This window comes from Somniosus microcephalus, chromosome 4 (assembly GCF_052327205.1).
Source record: "Somniosus microcephalus isolate GS21.2 chromosome 4, FLI_Smic_1.0, whole genome shotgun sequence".
Taxonomy (NCBI): Eukaryota; Metazoa; Chordata; class Chondrichthyes; order Squaliformes; family Somniosidae; genus Somniosus; species Somniosus microcephalus.
The window spans coordinates 276343834-276367051 of record NC_140990.1 but is presented as its reverse complement, the minus strand read 5'-3'; the positions used below and the strand labels follow the sequence as shown (position 1 = coordinate 276367051).

Sequence of the window (23218 nt, the reverse complement as noted above, 5' to 3'; positions counted from 1 at the left end):
TTTTTGTGAGCAATGCCGTGGGAGATCAAATTAGTAAAGATATAGGGGGAGAAATTCAGTATCGCCCCGTTTGGGGCGCTAATTTTTGAAATCCTGAAAAATTAGCGCTAGTGCTAATGATTCTGTGCTTCCCCTAAATTGGCTGTTAGCGATCTAGGAAAGAACTGGAGTGCTAAATCAAGCACTAATGACCTCAGTAGGGCGCTACAGGGGCGCTACCAGCAGTGCGATAATGAATTTCAGGTGCAATGCAATCAGGAATGATCCTTCACACTGGCTTCTTCCAGCTCTTAAAGGGGAGGTTGCATCATTGTGCAGATCCTCATTATCAGCATTGCTGGCTGTGAAGGCGACCTGCAAGCAACTCAATCCCCTGATCATGATGGCTGATCCCACTCCCAGGGAGAGAGCTCGTTGCTTCACTGACGAGGCATTGGTCGCGGGAGTGGAGCAAAGGAGGCCATTGCCCCAGGTTTTCAGGGCAATGTGGAGGGAAGGAGGTGTCGGCCAGTAGTGTGGTCATATGCAGCCTGACACAGTGCTGGAAGAAATTCAATGACCTCACTTGGGTGGTCAGGGCGAATACATGCTTCAACAGGTCCTACATACCAGCAGCTGAACCTCAGTCTGAACACACTGCACAAACCACCACACCCCCACCACTCACCCACCAAGCATCTTCACCTACTCCAACTCACATCCACATCTCACGCCTTGCCTACTATCACAGCTATTCAATTACGGTAGGCATATCTCCCAAACACACAGCTGGACTCTGACTCACACACATTTGTTTCTCTTGCAGGCCAAGATGGCTCACAATAGGAAGGAGCAGCAGAGAACAGGCAGGGGTGATGCGCAGCTCCAGCAGCTCTCAGAACTTGAGGAGCAAGTGCTGTGATTTATTCAGCAGCAGGTGGTGGGCGCCGTGGCCGTTGGCAACGTTAACCCCCTTGGGGGCAACAATGGTATCTTCATCCCCTCTCCTTCTCTCATCCCACTTCCCCCTCATACCACAAGCCTTTCCCACTTTCCAGCTCCTGATACTGTCTGCATTCCTTGCTCCCTTCCTGCCCCCCTGCCCTCACCTTAAAGCACGTCTTGTGCCTTTATGCTTTCAGAGAATCAGCAACCAGATGACCAGCCTATCCCTGAGCCCCCCACTGAGAGTGAGGAAGGAGAAGAGGAGGAGGAATAAAGCACCACATCACTGCATCTCTCACCCACAGGCACCACCTCAGACACTGGCACTACGTGATCTTTAGAGGCAAGTTTAGTAGAGGGGTCTGCACAGGGTGAGGCACCGGCGACGAGCTGGCTGCAGTAAGGCCAGGGGGAAAGGGTAGCTCAGGGGCCAGCTCCCCGGAGGGCGAGTTCGCGCACGAACTCTGCTCCACAGGACTCAAACGAGTACCTCAATGGGGAGGCATTCACAAGAAGGGTGATGGCCATGCACTCCGAAATGATAGGTGCAATGGCAAGGGTGCCCGAGAGCCTCTCGGCAATGGTAAGGAGTGTGGAGGAGTCCGCCTCCAACATTGCACAGAGCTCTGTGCACAACATGGAGCCCAACATTTCCACTCTGCAAAGGATGGCGGACTCCCAGAGAGACCGTGCGGATCCAGACCTGATGCCGCGTGTCATGGGCGATGTGGCAGCTTCCATTGCAACACAGGCGGAAGCGACGTAACGTCTTAATGCTGTAATGCAGACAATGGTGGTGGCACCGAGTCTCAGGCTGCTCTCATGCAATCTCAGCTTGATGCCACACAAGCTCTGACCACTGCCACCATCGCTGGGTCCATCACAGTTCACCGGGGATCTCATGGTGTTGCAGCAGGCCAGCAAGCTGTGCTCCAGCAGATTGGTAGGGATGCTGAGGTACTGCCCTCGGAGAGTGACAGTGTGTCAGTGGAGCAGGAACCTGCTGTCCTCTCTTCGGATGACAGTATTCCTGATCCCACCACTGCCACTCCACCATTGCACTTGTCTTTGCCTGTCATCCAGCCAGGCCAGACTAACGCCCAGCCTGAGGTGGTGCAGTGTACAGCCGGGCCTTCCAGGCCCAGAGCTGGTCGAGGGTGTCCTGCAAGGCCATCTGTAGTCTCTGGCACCGACACTCAGCAGCCTTCCACCAGCCCTGCTGCAGCCACTGGGGAGACACTACGTAGGAGCAGTAGATTAGGGAAAGGCACTGTAAAGAGGGGAAGTAAGGGTTTGCACAAGGGGGATTAGTTAATATTGTTGCTGTATATAAGTGGTTGCTGAATTTGAATAAATTTATTATTGAAATATTGTAGATTTGGGGCTGTGTCTCATTTCAGCTTTGGGGTGTGGAATGGAATGAGAAATTGATGGAATGATGGGGACGTGCTGAGCAACCGGGAAGTGGCCTTGAATTCATTGGAACCGAAGTCTGATAAGGTGGCCACGAACCGCCCTTACACAAGACCGATTGAGTGGCTGCCTCCGCCATCGCTGCTGTTCGTGCTCCTGTTCCTCGTCTCCCTCTCCATCCTCCTGAGGTGGTCCCGCTATGCCTGGTGGCAATGGGTGTGCCCTCATGATGGCCAAGTTGTGCAGCATGCAGCAGACGAGGACGAAAAGTGACACCTGCTCAGCCGAGTACTGGAGGGCTCCTCCTGAGTGGTCAAGGCAGCGGAACCGTTGCTTGAGCACTCCGATGGTTTGCTCAATGATGTTCCTGGTGGCAGCATGGCTCTCATTATATGAGTGCGGAGCAGGAGTGTTGGGGTTGCGGAGTGGAGTCATGAGCCAGGTGGAGAGCGGATAGCCCTTGTCTCCCAGCAGGCAGCCGCGAGCTTGATGTGGTGGCTGGAACAGAGTTGGCACACCAGTCTGGCGCAGGATGAGGGCATCGTGGTTGCTGCCAGGATAGCGGGCATTGACGGTGAGGATTCGTTGTGTGTGGTCGCACACCAACAGCACATTAAGTGAGTGGTAGCCTTTGCAGTTACGGAATACCTCAGGATTGTTATGCAGTGCCTGCAAAGTGACGTGGGTGCAGTCAATGGCGCCCTGCACCATGGGGAAGCCCACTATCTTGACAAAGCTGCTTCTCTCTGGTCATGGGGAAGGAAATGTAGTCCCTTCTTCTTCTGTAGAGAGCATCTGTGACCTCGCGGATGCAGCAATGGATGGCGAACTGCGATATGTTAGATATGTTTCCTGTTGCACACTGGAAGGATCCGCTGGCGTAGAAATTGAGGGCGACGGTGATCTTGGCTGCCACTGAGAGAGCCGTGGTGCTCCTGATGTGAGGCTTGAGGTCTGGCTACAGCAGGTGGCAGAGCTCTGTGACCACGTCCTTGCTGAAGCGGAGCCTTCTAAGACACTGTTCCTCAGTGAGATTGATGTAAGAGAAATGCTGCCGAGTACCCTGGGAGGGTAAGGCCTCTTGTTGAGAGCCCTGTTGGACCTCCTCCCTCTGGCCACATTTTGCAATCTTTCTCTCTCTGCCTCTGCTGCCTCTGACGTTGATGCTGGAGGGTGAGGTCCAGTGCCAGTACAGCCCCCATTAAAGTATGGAAATGTTGCATTTTCAAATCTCACCTAAATGAAAGTGAATAATTTATCTGAGGCAGAATACTCCTTCAAGTGAAAAATGCTGAAATCGCTCAAAATGCCTGTTTGCCTATGTCAAACTGACAAGGCAGCAGTCTTTGCCGCCTTTATATAGTGCTCCTCCAGTGCTCAGCTGACTGCTTACCAGCTCCTCTACCTGTCATTGCTAACGGCAGGCGTCAGGCAGGGGGGTGAGAGTGAATTTCTGAGCTGGGGCGCTACCCGGTTTGCTGCGCAGCCGGATGATGTCACGATCTCCGGGCGCAGGAGATCGTAGCGTTAGTGGTTACCGCCGCCACAAACCTCCACCTCAATTTCGCGGGCATCGGTACTATCGCCGCGCCCGGTCGCACAGCTGGTCGCGCCTCGTTAGCGCCCCCGGAGGCACTAACGGGAGGTGCTAAGGTGCTGATTTTCTCCCCCGTAGAACTGCATTTTAATTTGCATGGAATATCCCTGGCTATGCATCGTGCTGCACTTGTCAATTTAGCTCTCTGAGTATATCTGTGAGTGTTGCGTGATCTTAAATGTATCAGTGGAGTAGATTTTCGTGTGCCTGCTTCCGTTGGACGGGAGGCGGGCAGACCAAGCCTGTCACCCACCCAATATAAGCAGTTTGAGGCCTGACCAATTTCCACCACGAAGCTCAGCTAGTCCAGCTTAGTTAAAGTGGGGGGCGGGGGAAGCGATCCATGAGGAGGGCCATGGAAAGCTTGGCATCGGGGGGAGGTCAACCTTGATGTCGGTGGAAATGGGATGGTAAGAGCTGGTATTTTAATTGTGCTACCATCCTGTTCCTGCCTGGCGGAGGGGATGATAATTATCCCTTGTAATTCATCCTGATATTTAAACTTGGTAGGTGATGAGCACCCATCACATTCTCAACATGTTCCAAAGCACTATACAACCAATGGATCCGTTTTTGAAATGCTGTCACTGTGGTTATGTAAGAAAACAACAATTGTTTCCTACACTGTTATACCGGGTACGGTAGCATAGTGGTTATGTCACTGGACTAGTAATCCAGAGGCCTGGACCAGTGATCCGGAGACATGAGTTCAAATTCCCTAGCGCCCGGGCACAGCGCCGCTAATGCCTCCCGCGAAATTCAGCGGCGACAGTAGCCGGTAGCGCCCTGTGGCGCTGCACCACCAGCAATGACGTCATCGCCGAGCGACGTGACACCTTAGCGCCCCGTCACGGCCCTTGGCATGGGCCGTGGTCGGCATCACACAGCCCGGCACCGCGTCTCGGTGCTGGATTGCGGCCACGCCACCACGCTGCCATGGTGGGCTAGTGGAGGCCGTCAAACGGCCTGCAGAGCGCGCAGCATCCCTCCCCTTTAACGGAAGGGGAGGGGCGATGAAACGCGTCAGCGCTACATGGAACGCTCGCATAGCACTCCGGCGCTACCGCGCTTTGTGTCCTAGACACCGCCCCGAGAGGAAGTGGAGCGCCCGGGATAGCGCTTTGCTTCCTTGCCGGGATGGTAAGCCCAATTTAGCGGCCGGGGCAGTACTCCCACGCCAGGCACTAATTGGCTGGCGCTAATTCGGTTACCACCCCCAAACAGGGTGTAATCGAATTTCTCCCCCCAAGAGTTTACAGATGATAGAATCACCATAGAATTATCAACTTACAGCACATAAGGAGGCTATTCGGCTCGTCGTGCCTGTGCTGGCTCTTTGAAAGAGCAGTTGTGCTTAATCCCACATCCCCATCTTTTGTCCGTAACCCTGTAAGTTCCTCATCCTCAAGTCCACAATACTCCAGCTGAGGCCTAACCAGTGATTTATAAATTTCTAGCATGATCTCTTTGCTTTTATATTCTATTCCTCTATTTTTAAACCCAACTAACCCATATGCTTATTTAACCACCTTATCAACTTGCCCTGCCACCTTTAAGGATTTGTATATATGGACGCCAAGGTCTATCTTCTCGCCTACACTTTTCAAAATCGTGCCATTTATAGTAAACTGTCTTTCCATATTAGTCCACCCAAAGTGTATCACTTCACACTTCTCCGCATTGAACTCCATCTGCTTCTGCCCATTTCACCATCCTGCCTAGGTCATCCTGAAGCCTATAACTATCCTCATCATTGTAAGAAGTCACACAACACCAGGTTATAGTCCAACAGTTTTATTTGAAATCACAAGCTTTCGGAGTGCTGCTCCTTCGTCAGGTGAAGTGGAGAGATGCATAAAGACAAAGCTTATATAGTCAGAGAATAATGCCAGATGATTACAGGTAATCTTTCTAACTGCCATTTATCACATCTCGGCAGAGAGGTAATCACAGCAATCAAAGGTGTGAATGGTGTCCAAACAGGTCAGTCAGGAAAACATTACATCAAAGAACAATGAGGTGGGGTCACAAGGGGTCAAATGTTGCAGATGCTGGGGTCTGTATGAAAAACATAAAACAGACAAAAAAAATTTTTTTTGCTGGAAATCACAGCAGGTCAGACCGCATCTGTGTAGAGAGAACAAGCCAACGATGACTCGAGTCTGGATGACCCTACGTCAGGTGGGGTTACATGTAGCGTGACATGAACCCAAGATCCCGGTTGAGGCTGTCCTCATGAGTGCGGAACTTGGCTATCAGTTTCTGCTCTACGATTTTGCGTTGTTGTGTGTCTCGAAGGCCGCCTTGGAGAATGCTTACCCGAAGATCAGAGGCTGAATGTCCTTGACTGCTGAAGTGTTCCCCGACTGGGAGGGAACACTCTTGCCTGGCGATTGTTGCGCGGTGTCCGTTCATCCGTTGTCGCAGTGTCTGCATGGTCTTGCCGATGTACCATGCTCCGGGGCATCCTTTCCTGCAACGTATGAGGTAGACAACGTTGGCCGAGTCACATGAGTATGTGCCATGTACCTGGTGGGTGGTGTCGTCACGTGTGATGATGGTATCTGTGTTGATGATCTGGCATGTCTTGCAGAGGTTGCCGTGGCAGGGTTGTGTGGTGTCGTGGTCGCTGTTCTCCTGAAAGCTGGGTAATTTGCTGCGAACGATGGTCTGTTTGAGGTTAGGCGGCTGTTTGAAGGCGAGTAGTGGAGGCGTGGGGATGGCCTTAGCGAGGTGTTCATCGTCATCGATGAAATGTTGAAGGCTGCAAAGAACATGGCGCAGTTTCTCTGCTCCGGGGAAGTACTGGACGACAAAGGGTACTCTGTCGGTTATGTCCCGTGTTTGTCTTCTGAGGAGGTCTATGCGATTTTTTGCTGTGGCCCGTCGGAACTGTCGATCGACGAGTCGAGCGTCATATCCCGTTCTTACGAGGGCGTCTTTCAGCGTCTGTAGGTGTCCATCGCGTTCCTCCTCGTCTGAGCAGATCCTGTGTATTCGCAGGGCTTGTCCATAGGGGATGGCTTCTTTAACGTGGTTAGGGTGGAAGCTGGAGAACTGGAGCATCCTGAGGTTGTCCGTGGGCTTGCGGTAGAGTGAAGTGCTGAGGTGTCCGTCTTTGATGGCGATTCGTGTGTCCAAGAATGAAACCGATTCTGAGGAGTAGTCCAGGAACACTACAGACAGTTACCCGCAGATCCGACCAAAGAACACACCCGCCAACTCAACAGACTGATCAAGACCTTCGAGTCAGACCTTAAAAGCATCCTACGCGCTCTCATCCCACGTACTCCCCGCGTGGGAGACTTCTACTGCCTCCCAAAGATACACAAAGCCAATACACCCGGACGTCCTATCGTATCAGGCAACGGAACCCTGTGTGAGAACCTCTCTGGATACGTCGAGGGCATCCTGAAACCCATTGTACAGGGAACCCCCAGCTTCTGTCACGACACTACAGACTTCTTACAGAAACTCAGCACCCACGGACCAGTTGAACCAGGAACACTCCTCGCCACGATGGACGTCTCGGCACTCTACACCAGTATCCCCCACGATGACGGCATCGCTGCGACAGCCTCAGTACTCAACACCAACAACAGCCAATCTCCAGACGCCATCCTACAGCTCATCCGCTTCATCCTTGACCACAATGTCTTCACCTTTGACAACCAGTTCTTTACCCAAACACACGGAACAGCCATGGGGACCAAATTCGCACCCCAATACGCCAACATCTTCATGCACAAGTTTGAGCAAGACTTCTTCGCTGCACAGGACCTCCAACCAACGCTATACACCAGATACATCGACGACATTTTCTTCCTATGGACCCATGGCGAAGAATCACTGAAAAGACTACACGACAACATCAACAAGTTCCATCCCACCATCAAACTCACCATGGACTACTCCTCAGAATCGGTTTCATTCTTGGACACACGAATCTCCATCAAAGACGGACACCTCAGCACTTCACTCTACCGCAAGCCCACGGACAACCTCAGGATGCTCCACTTCTCCAGCTTCCACCCTAACTACGTTAAAGAAGCCATCCCCTATGGACAAGCCCTGCGAATACACAGGATCTGCTCAGACGAGGAGGAACGCGATGGACACCTACAGATGCTGAAAGACGCCCTCGTAAGAACGGGATATGACGCTCGACTCGTCGATCGACAGTTCCGACGGGCCACAGCAAAAAATCGCATACACCTCCTCAGAAGACAAACACGGGACACAACCAACAGAGTACCCTACGTCGTCCAGTACTTCCCCGGAGCAGAGAAACGACGCCATGTTCTTCGCAGCCTTCAACATGTCATCGATGACGATGAACACCTTGCTAAGGCCATCCCCACGCCTCCACTACTCGCCTTCAAACAGCCGCCTAACCTCAAACAGACCATCGTTCGCAGCAAATTACCCAGCTTTCAGGAGAACAGCGACCACGACACCACACAACCCTGCCACGGCAACCTCTGCAAGACATGCCAGATCATCAACACAGATACCATCATCACACGCGAGGACACCACCCACCAGGTACATGGCACATACTCATGTGACTCGGCCAACGTTGTCTACCTCATACGTTGCAGGAAAGGATGCCCCGGAGCATGGTACATCGGCGAGACCATGCAGACACTACGACAACGGATGAACGGACACCGCGCAACAATCGCCAGGCAGGAGTGTTCCCTCCCAGTCGGGGAACACTTCAGCAGTCAAGGACATTCAGCCTCTGATCTTCAGGTAAGAATTCTCCAAGGCGGCCTTCGAGACACACGACAACGCAAAATCGTAGAGCAGAAACTGATAGCCAAGTTCCGCACTCATGAGGACAGCCTCAACCGGGATCTTGGGTTCATGTCACGCTACATGTAACCCCACCTGACGTAGGGTCATCCAGACTCGAGTCGTCGTTGGCTTGTTCTCTCTACACAGATGTAGCCGGACCTGCTGTGATTTCCAGCAAATAAATGTGTTTTTGTCTGTTTTATGTTTTTCACACAGACCCCAGCATCTGCAACATTTGACCCCTTGTGAGCCCACCTCATTGTTCTTTGATATAATGTTTTCCTGACTGACCTGTTTGGACACCATTCACACCTTTGATTGCTGTGATTATCTCTCTGCCGAGGTGTGATAAATGGCAGTTAGAAAGATTACCTGTAATCATCTGGCATTATTCTCTGACTATATAAGCTGTGTCTTTATGCATCTCTCCACTTCACCTGACGAAGGAGCAGCGCTCCGAAAGCTTGTGATTTCAAATAAAACTGTTGGACTATAACCTGGTGTTGTGTGACTTCTTACAATTGTCCACCCCAGTCCAACACCAGCATCGCCACACCATATCCTCATCATGATCTACTACTTTGCCAAGTTTCGTATCATCTGCAAACATTATAATGCTGCTCCCTACACCCGAGTTTAGGTAGTTTATAAAAATTGCAAAGAGTAATGGACCCAAAACTGACCCTTGGGTCACTGTAAACTACCTCCCAGTATGAAAAACATCCATCCACCACCACCCTTTGCTTTCTGTCACTGAGTCAATTTTTTATCCATACTGCCACTTTCCCCTTAATTCTATGGGCTTCCATCTTCTTAATAAGCCTCCTGTGTTGCTCTGTGTCGAATGCCTTCTGAAAGTCCATATATAATAATAATAATAATAATTCAACTTTATTGTCATTGTACAATGCACAAGTACATGAACAACGAAATGTGATCTTGCAAGCTCCCATGAGTCCAGTACAAATAACATTAACATTAAACGTAAATAGCACCGTCCTGGGAGAAGCAAAGCCGCTGCGTCTGTGCGCGCCGCCATTCCATTTCCACCATTCCTCCTGTCCGACAATCTTCAGCCCAACGCCCGGGCCTGCTCACCAGCCGCCCCTCCCAGGGCTCCTTCCGTGACCTTCTCACCAACCGCCCCTCCTCGTTCAATTAAGTTAGTCAGACACAATTTACCTTTAACAAATCCATGCTGGCTCTCCTTGATTAACCCATGCCTTTCCGAATGAAAGTTTATTTTGTCCCTGATAATGGTTTCCAATAACTTCCCCACCGATGTTAGGCTGACTGGCCTGTAGTTTCCTAGTTTATCCCTCTCCTCTTTCTTTAATAGTGGTATAACATTAGCAACCCTCCAGTCCTCCACCACTACTCCTGTATCCAATGAGGGTGGATAGATTGTGACCAATGCCTCCACTATTTCAACCTTTGCTTCTTTCAGCAACCTAGGATGCATTCCATCTGGACCCGGCGACTTACCAACTTTCAGTAATGCTAATCTTCACTATCTATTATTATCCTGTCCATAACTTCCCTCTCCTCTTTTAGTGTAACATTCACATCATCCACTTTCTTTGTGAAGATAGATGCAAAGTACTCATTTAATACTTTTGCCATGTCCTCTGCATGAAGATTTCCCTTTGTGTCCTTAATAGGCTCAGCTTTTTCCATAGCAAATCAATCAGTAATAAAACACCATTTTGTTTTACAAATGAGGCCAACTATGCGAATGATAATGTAGTGAAACATTTGCGGTGTGTTTTATAAGTAAAAGAAAGGAGAAAGGATGTATTTATACAGCACCTTTCACGTCCTCAGGATGCACCAAAGCGATTTACAGCCAATGAAGTACTTTTGAAGTGTAATCACGATTGTAACTTAGTCAATTTGAGCAGAGCAAGGTTCCACAAATAGCAATAAAATAGTGACCAGATAATCTGTTTTGGTTACACTTAAAATATAAATATTAACTATGAAACAAACATTCAATCCCAAATGACAGTCACTTCTATAAATTATTTTCATGGATTACGCTTGAGAAATAAATTCAAAACAAAGAGCAATTGCTTTGTGGTAGTCTATATAAGTACAAAAAAAGACTTGTGTCAGACTCCTAATTGAAACTCATTCACTACTGACTATAGCTGATTTCTCTTTTCAATTTTACTAATTATTCATATTAATGTACTTTGGAAATGCTTTCAAGGCAAAGCTGCTTGTGAAAGTCAGCAGTTCATTTTAAGTAATTTAATTTATTAACTGAATAATTCATAACACTGGTGCAAAAGGGCTTTTACATCTTCCTCACTTGAGCATTGCTAGTTAAGCAATATTTTCAATAAATTAGTGGAAAAAATGCATCCAATGCCTTCTTGAAAACCCCACAAGCCAGCACATAGTAAAAAATAAGACTGATGAAAATATGTGCTTTATTATAATTATTTTTGTAGCTAAGATTTTATAATACACTTGTACAGACAGATGGATCTCAGTAAGCAATGAAGCCAAATCAATATCATAAAATATGCTGGTGCCATACTTGGATTGCAGTCCCCAAAACTTTAATTTCTCCATCACTGCATCCATAAAAAAAACATAGATTAATGTGTGTCCTACCAGGGCAAAAAAAAAATACATCAATCTGAGCTAAGTAACTCGCTGCTTAAGGTCTGTGCGAATGGAATGAACATTTGTCATCAGCTCCAGCTTCCCTATTTCCAATGCCATGTATAAATCACTATGTGGGCAATGGTATGATGCATCTAGATAGGCTTATGCCACTGTCTGGATTGCCCAAAATGTATCATTAGACCATCATTTCCAAATAACAATTTCAGAATTTGTTGTGCGTTATGTTAGCCCCTCACTCCACTTCTGGCACCAGGAACAGAATAAATTTAAAATCTCTAGAACACATCCTAAGAAATCATAAATCATGTAAATTGGCAATACCACAAGCAGGTTGTAATATTTCTGTACCATACAGCCAACTCCAACAATAAGTATTTCATAGCAGCATATTAAAGAAATCTAACAATGATATATAACTTAAAATATGTTGAAATAAATATCTGTATGTAATAAATAACTTACAGCACTAGTAGCAGACTATCCATTTTTTTTTTACATTCTAAGGGCCTCCTAATCTTCATGAGACCTCTCTTAGCTGATACAGTGAGGTTAGAATCATAGAATTATATAGCACAGAAGGAGCCCATTCGGCCCATTGTGCCTGTGCCGGATCTTTGGTAGAGTTATCCAATTAATCCCACTCCCCTACTTTTTCCCCATAGCCCTGTAATTTTTCTCCTTTCAAGTACTTATCCACTTCTCTTTTGAATGTTTCTACTGAATCTGCTTCCACCGCCCTTTCAGGCAGTGCATTCTAGATCACAACAACTCGCTGCGTAAAAAAATGTTTCCTCGTGTCGCCTCTGATTCTTTTGCCAATCACCTTAAATCTGTGTCCTCTGGCTGCCGACCCTTCTGCCAATGGAAACAGTTTCTCCTTATTTACTCTATCAAAACTGTTCATGATTTTGAACACCTCTATCAAAGCTCCTCTTTGGTTAATCAGGAGACTACTTCTCCTGGGTATCATGGGATATGGAGCAAAGGCAGATAAATTGAGTTGTTCTTATGTTGTGATGAGGGTATGTGGCTGGCCCTTAGGAAGGGGGCCCATATATTCTGATGTTCCACCAGCACCATGCGCTGCCAGTGCATTACTCACTGTGACCGGAAAATCTTCACGTGTTTAGGCCACATGTTTGCTGCAGTACCTGTTTTATTGTTCCAAATAACAGTGGGATGTACCTTCTTGCTGCTAGGAGAAAGATCAGTGAGACCTTGCAAATGGTAGGGGTTCCTTACTCTCCTGGTAGTAAGCCAAGTATACATGGACTTGGTTTCAGGGGGATGCTGGTGGCACAGCGCAGGTATGCAGTTAATGTGTACCCAGTAATCCACTAACCTCGTGGCCTCACCATCTCCCATGGCTAGAGCAGAGCTCCATGGCCTCCTCCTCATAGGGGGTGAGTTCTTTAATGTTGGAGATGCCCCTCTCCAGTACCCTGCAACTCATGGGCTTTGTGCATGTTTCTCCTGCAACAAGACTAAGTGAATCAGGTGTGGACTGCCACACTGAGGACATCCTCCATCGTGTTGTGTGACACTACCACCGTGCTAAATGGGAGAGATTCAGAAAAGATCTAGCAGCTCAAAACTGGGCATCCATGAGGCACTGTGGGACATCAGCAGCAGCAGAATTGTATTCCACCACAATCTGTAACCTCATGGCCTGGCGTATCCCTCACTCTACCATTACCACCAAGCCAAGGGACCAACCCTGGTTCAATGAGCAGTGCATGCCAGGAGCAGCTCCATGCGTACCTAATAATGAGGTGCCGACCTGGGGAAGCTACAGCACAGGACTACATGCATGCTAAACAGTGGAAGCAGCATGCTATAGACAGGGCTAAGTGATCACACAACCAATGGATCAGATCAAAGCTCTGCAGTACTGTCGCATCCAGTTGTGAATGGTGGTGGACCATTAAACAACTAATGGGAGGAGGAGGCTCCATGAATATCCCCATCCTCAATGATGGTGGAGCCCAGCACATGAGTGCAAAAGACAAGGCTGAAGCGTTTGCAACCATCTTTAGCCAGAAGTGCCGAGTAGATGATCCATATCGGCCTCCCCCTGAGGTCCCCACCTTCACAGGAGCCAGTCTTCAGCCAATTTGATCCACTCCATGTCATATCAAGAAATGGCTGAGCGCACTGGATACAGCAAAGGCTATGGGCCCGGACAACATCCCAGCTGTAGTGCTGAAGACATGCTCCAGAACTAGCTACACCTCTAGCCAGCTGTTCCAGTACAGCTACAACACTGGCATCTACCCGACAAAGTGGAAAATTGCCCAGGTATGTCCTGTCCACAAAAAGCAGGACAAATACAATCCGGCCAATTACCATCCCATCGGTCTACTCTCAATTATCAGCAAAGTGATGGAAGGTGTCATTGACAGTGCTATCAAGTGGCACTTGTTTACCAATAACCTGGTCACCGATGCTCAGTTTGGGTTTTGCCAGGACCATTCGGCTCTAGACCTCATTACAGCCTTGGTCCAAACATGGACAAAAGAGCTGAATTCCAGAGGTGAGGTGAGAGTGACTGCCCTTGATATCAAGGCAGCATTTGACCGGGTGTGGCATCAAGGAGCCCTAGCAAAATTGAAGTCAATGGGAATCGGGGGGGGAAACTTTCCACTGGCTGAAGTCATACCTAGCACAAAGGAAGATGGTTGTGGTTGTTGGAGGTCAATCATCTCAGCCCCAGGATACAACAAAGTCTATGGGCCCCAACAACATCCCAGCTGTAGTGCTGAAGACATGCTCCAGAACTAGCTGCGCCAGTACAGCTACAACACTGGCATCTACCCGACAAAGTGGAAAACTGCCCAGGTATGTCACTGCAGGAGTTCCTCAGGGCAGTATCCTAGGCCCAACAATCTTCAGCTGCTTCATCAATGACCTTCCATCTATCAGAAGGTCAGAAGTAGAGATGTTTGCTGATGATTACACAGTGTTCACAACTCCTCAGATAATGAAGCAGTCTGTGCCCACAACATTCAGGCTTGGGCTGATAACTGGCAAGTAACATTCATGCCACACAAGTGCCAGGCAATGACTATCTCCCACAAGAGAAAGTTTAACCACCGCCCCTTGACAGTCAATGGTATTACCATCGTCGCATTCCCCCACCATCAACTTCCTGGGGGTCACCACTGACCAGAAACTTAACTGGACTAGCCACATAAATACTGTGGCTACAAGAGCAGTTTAGAGGCTAGGTATTCTACGGCTAGTGACTCACCTCCTGACTCCTCAAAGCCTTTCCACCATCTACGAGGCACAAGTCAGGAGTGTGATGGAATATTCTCCACTTGCCTGGATGAGTGCAGCTCCAACAAGAAACTCGACACCATCCAGGATAAAGCAGCCCGCTTGATTAAACATTGACCACCTTAAACATTCACTCCCTCCACCACCGGCGTACCGTGGCTGCAGTGTGTACCATCTGCAAGATGCACTGCAGCAGCTCGTCAAGGCTTCTTTGACAGCACCTCCCAAACCCGCGACCTCTACCACCCAGAAGGACAAGGGCAGCAGGCGCATGGGAACACCATCACCTGCAAGTTCCCCTCCAAGTCACACACCATCCTGACTTGGAAATATATCACCGTTCCTTCATCGTCGCTGGGTCAAAAACCTGGAACTCCCTCCCTAACAGCACTGTGGGAGTACCTTCACCACACAGACTGCAGCGGTTCAAGAAGGCTGCTCACCACCACTTTCTCAAGGGCAATTAACGATGGGCAATAAATGCAGGCCTTGTCAGCGAAGTCCACATCCCGTGAATGAGTAAATAAAAAATGATACTTCCAGTACTTAAAGTAGAAGAATAACTAAGGAAATAACTAACTTAACCACAGCAAATGAAACCCCTTTGTAACAGTTTCAGATTATAAACTCTCTTCAATTCTGTATAAGTAAAACACAACAGATTAAATCCGTACATGCTCTCACAGAATTTGGTAAGGGTGCTGGGTTTTTCCTGGTTCCGTCGCTGTCGAAACCAACGTTGAATTGTGCGGACATCCCAATCCAGTTGTTTGGAAAGGCCTTCCAGTCGCTTTTCATCCGGATGCTAAAAAAAAGAAATCAGCCAATTAAGAATTTCTTCTTCAACAACAACGACTTACATTTATGTAGCACCTTTAACATAGAAGACTGTCCCAAAGTGCTTCACAAAGGTGTCATCAAAAAAATGCACACTGAGACAAGGACGGTGATGTAAGAAGGATTAAGAGGTGAGTTTTAATCAAGGCCTTAAAGGAAGAGAGGTTTATGGAATTTCAGAGTACGCTTTCTTCTCAGTTCCATTTTCTTGAAATAAGAATAAAATGCCAATATCGGTTGTTTTCATAAGTTGTTCATTTCTGATTAGTTCCTATTTGTGTAAATTACTTCAAATTTCATACATTATTACACAGAGAATTAGTACAACTTAAAATTATGCTGCATGATTTATGTAGAAGTGGGGTGTTAAGGGTTCCCACAAAAACAACAAATTGTAAAAGAATAAGGGCTAGATTTTCAGTATAGACAGTTTTGGGGCGCTAACCTTAGCGCCCGCCCGAAGTTAGCGCCCGCCCCAAAGTAGCGCCCCGTTGCCGGAAATTCAGTGGCTTCGCCCTAAGAGAGTGGTGGAGCGCTAAAAGAGGCGTTCCACTCCTACCTTTAGGCGCTAAGCCGGCGGTCCAGAGGGATAGCGCCCAGGCGGGGCGCAGCGCGGGTGCGGTCATTTTTGCACTGACAGCAGACCCCGTGGTGCCGACCAGCTCTTAAAGGGGGAAGGGACGAATTGGTCTGCTGCCACGCCCTGCACACTGCAGCCTTGCAAAGAGGCCTCAACACTGCTGCTCAGCCCCAGGGAGTCATGGCAACGCCAGAGAAGGCCCGTCAGCGTGCCCTGCGTTTCTCAGAGGGTGATCTGGACATAATGGTCACAGCTCTGGAGGTGAGGCGCAAGATCTTGTTTCCAGAGAGTGGGAGGAATCCAACCCACCATGACTACACCAAAGCCTGGAAGCAGAACGCCCAGAGGGTGACATTCACCGGCGAGGCCCCCAGGACCCACAAACAATGCCGTAAAAAATACAACGATCTGACCAGGATTGTGAAGGTGAGTAGCCTTTCCAGTCTCCTCCTCATTCTTGCATGTCCACCTGACATGATGGGCAAAGGGACCTGAAAGTCCTATTGGCCAGCCCTCAGCCAGCAGCATTGGGACAGTCATGAGCATCAAATGGCCATTCGGCACTCTACACTTTGGCCAAGCTATTCCACCATGGGAGGCAGTGCACACTACATCAGGGCTTCACTCTGTCCAAGCTATTCCACCATGGGAGGCAGTGCACACTACATCAGGGCTTCACTCTGTCCAAGCTATTCCACCATGGGAGGCAGTGCACACTACATCAGGGCTTCACTGCGCACTTACAGCCCGTCCTTTCTCTTGCAGGCTAAAGTAGCGTTTAATCGCCAGGCCCGTGCCAGGGGTGGCCGCGCCAAGCTGCAGAAGCTCACTCGGCTGGAGGAGCGCGTGTGTGTGCTCATGGGAGCCCGTGTGATTGTCCCCACAGCGTGCGGTGTATCCGACCCTCCACTGCCCGGCAATGGTAAGGACCTCGCCTTTTGGCCCTCTCGCGTCGCACTGGCCCATCCGAGCTACCTCCTTTGCCACTGTCCCACCAATGCGCTGAATCCCACCAGTCCTAACTCCCTCGCTGACGCCGTCTCCTCACTCTGAAGCTACTCTTGTGCATTCCTGCTTTCAGCTGGTGACGACCAGGACCCTGAAGCTGCCAGTGACAGCACCTCCGACCAGGAGGAGGAGGAGGAGCAAGCCGGACCTTCGGGGGAACAGTCACGTCCCGCAGGAGAGGAGGAAATGCTTGACACCTCCTCACTGGACGAGTGCCTGGAGGAACTGTCGCAGGGCAATGCAGCTTCTGGGACCAGTGGCGTCCAGCCACCCAGCAGCCGTGCGCGTGGCCCGCGGCCTTCCCCCCAAAGGGGGGAAGGATCAGAGGGGAGTGCTGCTGCTCGGCACACTCGCCGTCACCAACGCGGCAAGGGTCCCCTAGTTCGGCCCCCTCCTCCCCAGCGGGAGAGTCGCGACTCCAGTCCGGACACCTTCACTTCGGAGGAGGTGCGGAAGCTGGATAAGATGGCCGACGACTCGGACCGGCGCCACACGGAGCTCATGAGCGTGGTGGGGTGCATGCCTGAGGCCATCGAGTCGCTGGCGACCAGTGTGCGCGAGTTCGGGGCAGCAACTGCCGCGAGTGGCCGCATGCTGACTGATGCCGTCAAGACCCTGGCGGATGTGATGCGCGCGCACACCAGGACCACAGGGCCACTCACTGCTGCCACACGCGCTGTCTCAGGCAGGCATCGCCAGGGCAGGCGCCGCGCTGGACCATCCCAGCAAACCGCCCGTCGGCTGATTGCTGCGGATCCTGCAGTGCGGGCCCGGCCGAGTGCCACCGCGCCACAGCACCAGCCAGCGCATCCCAGACGCCAGCTGGCCCACATTGCGCCATCCGTCGCCGCCATTCCCCCTCTGGGGCGTCAACGGCAAGCGGCTGCAGCTGATGGTGGCCAGGCTCAGGTGCGCCACTCAGCAGACGGCCCCTCGAGGCCCAAACGCCGTGTAGGCCGCCCCCCAGCGGCATCTGGCGGAAGGGCATCTGAGCCTCAGGCGCCTTCCCCCAGCCTCGCAGCAGCCACTGGGCAGAGCTTGCGAAGGAGCAGCAGGCCGGGCAGGGGAGGCAAAATGCTGGCCAAGGTCTCGCCCTCGCGGGCCACTCAGTAGAGGGTGTGGGCAGCTTTCCTTTAATATGGCGGTGGCCATCTTTATTTTGCCCATGGTTGTGCTTTTGGAGGGCTTATTTTTTGCGTTAGGCCGACGTTGAGGCCCGGTTTGAATAAAGGTGGAGTGGCTCCTCCCCAGTTTGTGGGAGTGAGTCGTTTGTTGGGCTTTTTGTGGGGCCCGTTTATTGTTTTTGGGGATTCATGTGGGAAAGGCTTTTCATTTTTGTGCAATAAAAAATTATCTTTATTCATGCAGTCTCCATGGTTGTTCTTCTTAGTGTTTGTTGGCTTCGCCGGCTGAGGGCTTGCGGAGCGGCTGCATTCATCTTCCCTCATGGCCCCTGGCCATTCCCTGACAGGGGGCTTAGAAGTACCGTGTAATAAGGTGGCGTCGTGCGGCCCTTGGCCCTGGTCGCTCCCTCCTGGGAACGTACTCCTGCTCCTCCTCCTCCTCCTCCTCCTCATGCTCCTCCTGCTCCTCCTCCTGAGGTGCTGGTCCAACGTCAGGTGGCAGTGCCTGAGTCCTGCGGATAGCCAGGTTGTGTAGCATGCAGCAAACCACCACAAATTGGGAGACCCGGTCCGGCGAATACTGGAGAGCTCCTCCGGAGCGATCAAGGCAGCGGAACCGCTGCTTGAGGACCCCAACAGTTAGCTCGATGATGTTGCGGGTGGTTTGATGGCTCTCGTTGTAGGCCTCTTCAGCAGCGGTCCTGGGCGCGCGGAGCGGGGTCATGAGCCAGGTGCACAAAGGATAGCCTTTGTCCCCGATGAGCCATCCTCTTGGGGGAGGCTGTGCCTGGAACATGTCATGCACAGTACTCTGCCGCAGGATAAAGGCATCGTGGCTGCTGCCTGGGAAGCTGGCATTGACTGCCATGATGCGCTGCTTGTGGTCACATACCAGCTGCACATTCAGAGAATGGTAGCCCTTCCTGTTGCGATACTGCTCGCCATGCTCCAGAGGGGCCCGCAAAGCCACATGCGTACAGTCAATGGCGCCCTGCACCAAGGGGAATTCCCCGAGTCTGGCAAATCCCAATGCGCGCTGATGCTGGCTCTCGAGGGCCATGGGGAAGGAGATGAATTGGCTTCTCCTTCTGAACAGTGCTTCGGTCACGTGGCGGATGCAGCGATGCGCGCCATACTGGGAGATGTTTGCTATGTCCCCAGCAGCGTATTGGAAGGAGCCGGTGGCATAGAAGTTCAATGCCACCGTCACCTTCACTTCCACCGACAGAGACGTCCTGCACCTGAGCTTTGGCCGCAGATCTCGGCGAAGCAGGTGGCAGATCTCTGCAATCACCTCCTTTCGGAATCGGAGCCTTCTAACACATCGCGCGGCACTCATGTTTAGGTAGGAGCGCTGCTGGCGGTATAGCCTGACTGGGTAAGGCCTACGTGGCCGACGCCTGTAGCCCCCTCTGCCTCTAGCCAGGGCTGCCCCTCTCACAATGCGTCTGCGAGCCCTACGGACATGGCGCTGCAGCTGCGCGTTGGCACCCCATGCAGCCCCCATCAAATCCTGGCAAACAGTCTAATTTCCAAATGGCCACTTGCAGCGCTATTGCCTGAGTCCAAAAATACCTGGCTCTTGCTGCTTGAAACCAGTTAGCTATCCTCCTTGTTGTGTCTCCAGAAATGCGTTGCACAAGACTGTTTTCTGAAAAAAGGATGGCCTTTATACTGGAGAGGACGTTCCCTTTAATTAGCGCCCCCCGGGGCCCGCGCTGGTTGTGTTGCGTTCCTTTTTCCAAACGCTCCGGCCGCCCGCCGCACAATGGGGCGGTCCGACTGAAGTTTGCAATCGGGGCGGCCAAAGGGCGTTGCACGAGGATGTGACGTCATTTTCTGCGCGCGCATCCGGGCGGGCGCTAAACTTTGCGCCGGCGCTAACGGGCAACTTAATTTGGGGCGGGGCGCAAACTGCGCTGCGCCCGGGCGCTACACGCATAGCGCCCGGAAATCACTTCTCTTAAGGCGCTAACTGCTGGCGCAAGCGACTGAAAATCTAGCCCTATGAACCTAACTAGAAGAGTGTCGTCTGCATTGGGAGCGTGTAAAATGGATTTTCCAGCTGCATTATCAATTCTGCTGGTCTGAGCTGGGTATTATCAGTATAATGGTACCCTTCGATCGCAATGTGTGGGATTATGAAGGTGATGAGGGAGAAGTGCAAACAATATGTTCTATAGTTCATAATTGTTTCCCACCCTTTTAAAATGCTCTTTTCCTTTTGAATAGTCTTCATGTCATCATGGAGAGTGATAACAATGGCCCAGATTTTCCTGTCAAAATAATGGTGAGCCTGATGGCGCTCGCCATTATTTATGTGCAAATGGTACTGCAACTTCAGGTGAGGGGCAGATGTGTGGTTAAACTCAAAAATCCAAAAGTTGCTGTCTGAGTTGTGCCGCTCTGCCGTTAGCTACACAAAAATGGCATCTGGCTGTCTGCCTCACCATTGAACTGCATTGAATGATGTGAAGCTGCTGTATTTGCACAGCAGATACAATCTAAACTCGCCACAGAAAGTTAAGTCTTGTCCAGTCCAGTCTAAGTATTCTTTCAATGACGTGATAACTATTAATTACTTCCAATCAATCTTTCTGGCACTGAAAATTAACTACCACTAGTGTGGTGTCTCATTCCTTCAGGTTTTAATTGTTGTTAGAGATTTTAAAAGTGTCAAATTTAAAATTAAAATTTTATTTTTTTACTTTTCCTTTCTGTCTTTTTTTCTCTCTTAATTCAATCTTTCTTTCTTTCTCTTTTCTCTTTCTGTACCTGATTTGACATTGAATTCACTCACTCCAATTTCCTTCTCAGTTCTTGCACTGTTCATTTCACAATCCTTCCGCTCCCAGCTACCCGGTTTCCCTCATTATCAGCTTGTACTTTCAGCAACTTGCCACGCAAAAAATTTAAAAACCTAAACATGCAAGGGAAAGTCTAATGGGAGACACCGTTAGGCGGAGAGGTTTAGGGAGAGAATTCCAGAGGTTAGGGCCTAGGCAGCTGAAGGCATAGCCACCAATGGTGGAGCGATGAAAATTGGGGATGCACAATAGGCCAGAGTTGGAGGAGCACAGATATCTCGGAGGGTTGTAGGGCTGGAGGAGGTTACAGAGATAACAGAAGAACATAAGAACATAAGAAATAGGAGCAGGAGTAGGCCAATCGGCCCCTCGAGCCTGCTCCGCCATTCAATAAGATCATGGCTGATCTGATCCTAACTGCCAATCCACTATCACAGAACCATCTCCTGCATCTAACAGAATTAGACACACGAAATAGGAGCAGGATCAGGCTACACGGCCCCTGGGCCCGCTCTGCTACCCACAGGGCCATGACTGATCCGAACCTAGACTCATGTCCAAATTCCTGCCCGCTCCCCGTAACCCTTAATTCCCTTTACTTCTAGGAAACTGTCTATTTCTGTTTTAAATTTGTGTAATGATGTAGCTTCTACAGTTTTTTGGGGCAGCATATTCCATGGACCTACCACCCTCTGAGTGAAGTAGTTCCTCCTCATCTCAGTTTTGAAAGAGCAGCCCCTTATTCTAAGACTATGCCCCCTAGTTCTCGTTTCACCCATCATCGGGAACATCTTCCCCGCATCCACCCGATCCAACCCCTTCATAATCTTATATGTTTCAATAAGATCGCCTCTCATTCTTCTGAACTCCAATGAGTAGAGTCCCAATCTACTCAACCTCTCCTCATATGTCCATCCCCTCATCCCCGGGATTAACCAAGTGAACCTTCTTTGTACTGACTCGAGAGGGAAGGCGAGGTCATGGAGGGATCTGTGAACAAGGATGAGAATTTTAAAATGAAGGGGTTGCTGGATTGGGAACCAATGGAGGGCAGCGAGCACAGGGGCGTTGAGTAAATGGGTGAGCCCCCACTCTCATCGTCTATCCTGATAATTAAGAGTTCAAAGATTTTATATCATCCTGTAACCCCTTCTTCATCCTCTCCAATGTCTCAATATCCTTCATCAAGTGTGGGATCCAAAACTGGTCGCAATACTCCAAGTGCGGATGTACCAAAGCCTAAGTATAGTATTCTTAATTCAGAGTGACTGCTGCCAACGAACCAGAAGCTACCGGAAGCTGTGCAGGAGCATTCTGTGCATAAATGTCAGGTCCCAAATTTGAAAAAGTAACTTTCACCACAACAGACAGAGGAGCTGATAGTGATAAGCACACTCAGTGAGAGTACAATAAAACTCTCTCAAACTGACAACATCCTAATATTACCTTCGAGTCACATTACAGATCTGACAATACCTGAAATTTCCACCCCTCACCTTTCTCTCACTAATCTTTGGGAAGCCCAGTGAGAACAAACAACAAACCATTGGAACTGCGCATATGCAACTACTTCCGGTTCGTTGGCAGCAGTCGCGTCCTTCTTAATTTGCCCTCAGTGGTCCCATCAATGCTCCCTAAAACATGGTTTCCTTTCCCTATAGCAGCCTCACACTGCTTGTGCACCTTTAACATTGATCAACTACTAACTCAGGCCTCTTTCCTGATGTTTCATTTAGCAGACACCTTTGCACAGTATAGATATTCCTGGAGTTTCAAAGCTCCATGTACATGACACTGCACTTATCCACATTAAGTTAAAATTATGAAAGGGTTTGATAGAAGACATCATTGCAATGCCCTGCGACATCAACCCACTCATGCTTGAGGCGGTCTCCTCCAATCTCTCTGCAATCGTGGACAGTGTGCTTGGAACACCTTCAGTACATCGCACATTCTCTGTTGCTGCTCAATGATTATCCTCTTCATCGATGGCCCCTGGGATACAGCATCTGTGTCCAGCTGAGCAGAGCTTGGAGAGGCCTGCACCCTCAGACACAGACTCTCCACCGCTGTCCCTGTCTCCACCATCTGCTCTTGCTCACTTGTGAAGTGTGATTCGCCAGGCGAAAACCCAACTATCTCTCTTACTGGTCCCACTGAAGTGAGAGTACGTAAGCTGGTGCATGGTCTGCATGAGTCCTGTTAAGTCTGT

General features: G+C 49.9%; 1 protein-coding gene across 6 annotated transcripts in view; it reads right to left on the bottom strand.

Annotated features, from left to right (window-relative positions):
* cers6 (ceramide synthase 6) overlaps positions 1–23218 on the bottom strand; it is a 384111-nt gene that overhangs the window by 210361 nt on the left and 150532 nt on the right. For all 6 annotated transcript variants that reach the window (XR_015078198.1, XM_085986468.1, XM_085986467.1 and 3 more), the window contains one exon: positions 15325–15455. Coding sequence is in view for 5 of the 6 variants with exons in the window: in XM_085986468.1 (XP_085842594.1) it covers positions 15325–15455 (131 nt within the window). In the remaining variant the exon portion in view is untranslated. The remainder of the gene's footprint in view (positions 1–15324; positions 15456–23218) is intronic.